The sequence below is a fragment of the Pecten maximus genome, unplaced genomic scaffold (assembly GCF_902652985.1).
Source record: "Pecten maximus unplaced genomic scaffold, xPecMax1.1, whole genome shotgun sequence".
In the NCBI taxonomy this organism is placed as follows: Eukaryota; Metazoa; Mollusca; class Bivalvia; order Pectinida; family Pectinidae; genus Pecten; species Pecten maximus.
The window spans coordinates 1-6,998 of NW_022981807.1; the positions used below are offsets into that span (position 1 = coordinate 1).

General features: G+C 32.9%; 1 protein-coding gene across 1 annotated transcript; it reads left to right on the forward strand.

Moving 5' to 3' along the window:
• Positions 1-672: 672 nt before the first annotated feature.
• Positions 673-6,630, forward strand: LOC117320234 (phosphatidate phosphatase LPIN1-like; the record flags this gene model as incomplete). The annotated part of the gene is made up of 5 exons (XM_033874883.1): positions 673-1,166; positions 2,036-2,232; positions 2,837-2,999; positions 5,006-5,017; positions 6,328-6,630. Coding segments are annotated over 5 exons (1,169 nt in total), but the record flags the coding sequence as incomplete, so codon positions are not given.
• Positions 6,631-6,998: the final 368 nt, after the last annotated feature.

The following is a 6,998-nucleotide window of genomic DNA, read 5'->3' on the forward strand; positions in this document are numbered from 1 at the left end:
ATGGGCCTATACTTCTGAAAGTCAGTTTCTTGTCAAAATATCTGTCCATTTTCATGGAGGAAGTCTGCTAAAACACAATCAGAGTATATAACATACCAACAAGTAAACAAATCAAAATGTTTGGGAAGTTGGGTGGCACAGAGGCTACAAAAATTTCATTGCCTTTCACCTAGATGGCCAGGGTATGATTCCTTGACTAGATGTGAAAAGGTATGGGGTCCCCTTCCCAACCACATACGTTTTTCTGTGTACTCTGGCTACTTCCAGACAGTAAAAGCCCTCGCATCCTTCCGATATAGGTTAATATACCATAAGTTAGTTCACAATTGTTGTAAAAAAGATAAAGTTAACTTTTTTCTTTTTTTTTTTAAGTCATACTTTTAGCTCAAAATTGATAAAACAAGTACAAAGTATAAACAAATGTTGATTCACATGCATTGAGACCCTTAAACAGAAAAAGGGGTTGTGGACCAAAACCATATATGATTGGAAGGATTCAGCCTCTTCTGTTTCATTGACAACACTTCCCATGTAAACCTAGATCAAATTCAGGTATTGTCACATATTCAAAGTTAGCTAGATGACTTATGAAATAATAAAGATAACTCCCACTTCAATGGATAATGAGTAGTATATAATGATAAAATGTTAATATAAAATGTTTGTTTACAGGATGTGCCAGCATACCTGGCCACCTCTCCACTACCATCACAGGAGGACTTGATGGAGCAAGGAGTCAAGGAAATGAAAAAGAAGTATTTTGATCAAGATGATAATGTCCTCTCTTCAAAGATCAGCGATGTCCGAATCAAGATGGAAGATCCTGAAGGTCACCAAGTAGAGTCCAAAGAAAATCACAGCAAGCGCCGGAAAAAAAGACGTGTTCTGAAAAAGAGACTGATACCTTCTGGCAATTCTGAGACTGACATAAAATCATCTCAGGAGGAAACTGATCTTCCAATGTTTGATATCGATGACGTTTCTTCCGATGAGGAGTTAGCCAATTTGCCTCCCATGCCGCCTCTGGGCTCCTTGGGGAAATCTGTGAGTCTGCCAATCATGGAAGAGAACAGTTTACAGAGGACAAGTGACTGGGCCAGAACACAATACAACACCTATAGCTATCTCCATCCATTTAGTGACACCGATATGTCACCTATTAACAGGTACAGTTCAGCAAATTAGAATATCCGTCAGTATATTTCAGCTTATAAGTATATTCATAAGTACAGTAATTAGGTAATAAGTACCTTCACAAGTACAGTATATATATATTTCAGCAAATCAGTATATACCTTTTTCTGATTTACTGCTTTGTTTCAACAACTCTAGTATCAAGTATATTTCAGCAATTCAGTATAAAGTTTATTTCAGCAAATCAGTATAAAGTATATTTCAGCAAATCAGTATAAAGTATATTTCTGCAAATCAGTATAAAGTATATTTCTGCAAATCAGTATAAAGTATATTTCAGCAAATCAGTATAAAGTATATTTCAGCAAATCAGTATAAAGTATATTTCTGCAAATCAGTATAAAGCAGTAAATCAGAATAAAGTACATTGTATATTTCAACAACTCTAGTATCAAGTATATTTCTGCAAATCAGTATGAAGTATATTTCAGCAAATCAGTATAAAGTATATTTCAGCAAATCAGTATAAAGCAGTAAATCAGAATAAAGTACATTGTATATTTCAACAACTCTAGTATCAAGTATATTTCTGCAAATCAGTATAAAGTATATTTCAGCAAATCAGTATAAAGCAGTAAATCAGAATAAAGTACATTTCAACAACTCTAGTATCAAGTATATTTCAGCAAATCGGTATAAAGCATATTTCAGCAATTCAGTATGAAGCATATTTCAGCAATTCAGTATCAAGCATATTTCAGCAAATCAGTATCAAGTATATTTCAGTAAATTAGAATATATATCAGAAAAGTGAATAATTCCCCGATACAGAGATCTGCTGTATTTTTTTGTTAGTTGTGCTAATCAATAATGGATTTTAAATTCATCTTTTCCCTGACAGTCCTGCCAGTACACGTCCGCCATCTCCTAAAAGTGACACAGAGGTCCAACTACGTCATCAGGAGGAGGAGTTGTTATTTTCAGAGGAGGACAACACAATGTGGGAATGGGGAGACCTGCCAAGGAAAAGTACGGACGATTCAACGGTAGTACCGAGCGATCTCCAGACCCCTGGACATCTTGGTCCAAATAGGGAGGGTATGTTTTACTTTGCTGGCTATTTTAAACTCTTATTTAGTTTTGCGTATTTAATGACATACAAATATGAGATTAAAAGTTTCAGACTGTTCATCTTTCGATTTTAGTTTAAAATTCAACTTTGTAAATTGATAAATCAATACATGTATTATTGGTTACTTTTAATCAGCGTTTTGAAGGTATTCTTGGGAAAGACATTAATAATTTTGTGAAAATATACTCTGAAAGTAAAGATTATAAAATTAAAAAAATATAGTCAATTTCATAATACCTTTGTTGCAGGTATTGAAAATTTAAATTAGAATGGACTATAATTTTGCAGGAAATTGAAACCTCCGAATTACAACTTCGGTATTATTTACTTTAGTGTTTTCACGCTGAAAGCCTGCTACTAAATTATGATTGTTTTCTAAAGACAAACACTGTGAATGTACCACTTCATCATTGCTCTCATCTGTTTGAATTTAATTTTGTGTTAAAATTTTATAGGGCCAAAATAAAAATATTGACCATATATCCTATTTGCATCTACAGTACTGAAAATGTGTTTGGTATCTTAATTTGTACTTGCATTATGTTATGAATTTCATGTCACTTGATATAGGAACCTCACGAAGCAATGCTGCAGAGACCTCGGGAGGTCTGTTTCAGTTTATGAGGAAGACAAAGGCGGTCCGACACAAACCTGAGGAGGAAGGCATATACCTGGACGACCTTAAGTTAGAGGAAATGGATCCAGAAGTTGCCAAACTTTACTTTCCTAAACGGTAAGTTTTATGGTCGCAAATTGTGTATCTCATTTTTACCTATCAGAGAGTACCTGTCTGTTTACTATATTTTACCTGTGAACTGTGTTTGGAACTTAAGGAAATTCTTCTGAATAGTACAATACCACGGAATCGATAAAATGTTTCGGAGCAATTTCCTACTGTTGAATTTTCCCAAAATTGTCCAATGAGAATTGGTTCATTAATAAACTTATTAGGTTTGACTCTACCAATATGGGCCAAGTTTAGTGTACAGCTTTATCTTTGTTAATCTCAGGAATAAACCTGACTGAACCCAATTTTTCCTATTTCTATGGGCCTTGGGTTCATAGGGTTAACAGTATCACAGGTAAAACAATGGTTACAACGTAGGTGCAGTATGTGCATGGCTTTGATTTATGAGAAATCTGCAAAAGTTATTATCTTTCAGTTATAACTACATATATTCTTTATTTTCATGCTAATATCTTACACATTCAGATGGTATTTAAATTCCTGCAGCTAATTAATAAGTTAATGTCACAGTGATGCTTTTTGCTTCTAGATGCCATTATGTTAGTCTGTAATGATTGAATAGATATCACTCGATTGATGTACATTACTAATACACATAAAACAAATTTGTATTTTTTAAATTAATAAATTAATTAAAAAAGTATTTGTCTATGAAAGCTTGAAGCTGTTAGATTCTTAAAAGCTTTGTGCTGTAGTTAATGTTGACTTCCATGCACATGTTAAGCTATTTATTTGCATGGCTAATCTTTTTAAGTGTTGTATATTATATTATAAATGATTTATCTGAATCTTTGCTTTTTCTCGATCGGTTCAAGAAACTAGTATAATAATACATTTTAAATACTAATATCATTTGCCTCACTATATAAATTGCATGTAATTCAGTTCAGGTGAAATTTAGTTATTATCATGCTTTGAGATGAGCTCCTCTTGTTGTCATGTTCTCCAGCCAGATTCCAAATATATCACTTAGAGATGTCGACATAGATTGTGAAAATCTTCTGGTAATATCTTAATGAAAAGGTTTTTCCTCATTTTCATAAAATACAACACTTTAGCGGAAATGTGGTGTTGCTGTGAAATATTGCAAAAACATGTACATGTAACTGTTTCGGAAATGTGGTTCAGCTGAGAAATATGGCAGAAACATATAACTGACTGTTTCTCTCACAACAGTCATTTGTATGAATTTCCAGTGTTCTCCCCAAGAAGATGCCGTTATACTCTAGTTTTAGATTGTCGATATATGTAACTGCTGTGTCAGCATATAGATCAGTGGTTCAGATATTTGGTTTTATAGTCTATGCTCCTGAATAGTGGAGTGGTGCATATAAAAGCTATTAGACTTAGTTTTAACCTGGCTTTCATGAAACTTTTATAGATATTTACAGCCATCAAGTCATGTACGAGTTTGTGTGTAAACCACCTGGGGTAAAAAAAAATGAGGTCACAGTCACTATAAATAGAATATTTTCCACTTCCTAGATCTGCTAACTTATTTTGTATTAACCCTATATCACATTATTAATGAAACTTCGTTAGAATTATTTGCTGTATATGTTATGTCCATGTGTCCATTTGTCAAAACCAATTTTTTTTTTTGAGAAACTACTGATTACTTAAATCTGTTAATACCGTTCCATGCTGAAAACACACTTTCTATGATACATGACAAAAAGAGGAGTAAAATAAATTGGTATAATGCATCTTTAGAAAACATGCCTAAGACCAGGGCATCCACTTGACCTTTAATTTTAGTGATTTCAGAAGTCAAATCACTATTTCTAATCTGATGGGTCAAAACATATGTCAAAAAGACATGTTCCTGTAAATCCAAGGGTCAGAATTGTTATAATTTTTGGGAGTGATCCAACAAATTCTTCCAAGGGTCTACTTGAAGCCCCGAAGATAAGAGGCAAGTGTTAGGTATTTGCATTACTCGTATAATAGAATAACTGACGAATGTTGCTTTCTATTTTCTTGCTCTACAGAATGTCGAAACAGTAAGTAATCTTATTCAAAATATTCTTTTTTCTGAAGTAACCCAATAACTTTTTAATAGTTTGACATGGTGTTTTTAATCAGGCATGAATGATTATATTAATCTTAATTTGTATGTTTGATTAATATATTCACCTGTAGTTCATACCAAATCTTAATTAACAAAGAAGAATCAATTTGTTCAGAGTTCTCTAATATTGAGTTGCCTCCCAATTTTCTATAGCCCCTCTTTGCCTTACACCTTTTCTTTTCTTAAGAAACAACACCGTTGTGGTTCGATTTTTATCCCAGAAACTTATAAAATCGAGCGCTAGATCTGTAATACAAGTATTAGCAACTTAACATGTTTCTGAAATATCACTAGGATGATTTCAAAAGATTTTAATTCCTTGATCAGTTTCAAAACTCTTATTGATAAATTTGGAAGACACTACCATAAGGGCCTGTATAGGTAATAAAAAAAGTGGTAGGACACATATAATGCCTGGCTCCCTCTACCAATTTCTCCCTTCAATTCCACTTCTGCCAATATAATCACCAATTGCAGTCCTGTTGAATGTGATTACATGGCTTTGGTGTAGATATATCCTAATTATAAGGACGTGATTGAGTATGTACACATATATTGATTTTATCAAATTCATAGAAGTGTCAAATGTTTTCTTATCACAAGTTGTGTTGTGTTTTAAAACACTGAAGTTTTTGTGAAATCATTAATATTGTTGTTTGTTTCTACAATCTGATATTTTCTACTTATTTGTGATTTGAAAATTATTTTACTTTTGCCATGTAATTGTGTTCAATCATATTTCCTGTCAATGGAGCTGTAACTAAAGTATGCACATTGAAATCAACTTTTTACATTTCGGATACAAAGAATATCTTTTCATTGTCATTGCGGGGAAAACCCCAATGAAATTGATTTTGTTTTAAATCTATGAATTTATAAGAGACTGGTATCAAGATGTTAGTGCTGTACAGCAAGTAATCATGTCCATGTTCATCCACAAGTTCTTGTCCCCACATCTTTTCTGTGCACAATAACTGAATTGCAGCTTTTGCAATAGCAATTTCAGGGGTAAAAATATTTTTTATGGATGAATATTTTCCCTGCAAATCATTAAAGGTCACAGATCAAAGACCAAATTCCAAAATATGAAATATAATTATAATTAGCTGACCATGTTTTAAGAGGTTTTTCACAATTTCTAAAATCACAGCATTAGAAAAAATAATATTCCCTTGTCAATGAATCAAAGCCTAACACGTATGAAAGTGATGAGAAAAATTAATTTTGCTATTTTTATTTCAGTTTTCACCAGTCACCATTTATGTCGATCAAGGATACGGAAGAAGATACAGAGTCTGGCAGGGGAGCATCACTTCCTGTTTCACCAAATTCTGTAGAGGGTGCAATTGGCGGTCCCTCTGTCAGCTTCCTGCAGTCAGAAGTGAAGCATTTAGGGAACTTTTCCATGTCATTATGTGGAGGGCTGTCAGATCCTGATGGAGTTACACTAGAGAAATTCATGCAGCACGTTATCACTTTTGATGACCTCTGTGAAAACTACAATATGATTTCCAATCCGGAATTAGTCATTCGCATTAGCGAGAAGTATGTTGCTTTTGTTGTTTTCTTTTTGTTTTATGTAATAATAACTCAAAATATTTTACTAATGACATCCAAATCACAGTAATTAAAATCCCTAATAATTTAATTACACAGTTTTGAAATAAAATTTATAAAGTTATCCTGTAACAGTTACTACAAGTAGTTACTGGTAGGCAATTTGATGTGGTAAAGATTTGTTTTAAGTAAAATAAATGTGTAATAATTCGCCTTCTTTCTGGTTTTTAAATTTATCCCTGTGCTTTGTTCTTTTGGATTTTTGAAATTTTTATAATTTATCAGCAACTTGAAAATTCTTCGGTTTGTCAATTTTTGGTGAATGCTAGTTTTCACAGGACGACAAAGGTTGATAA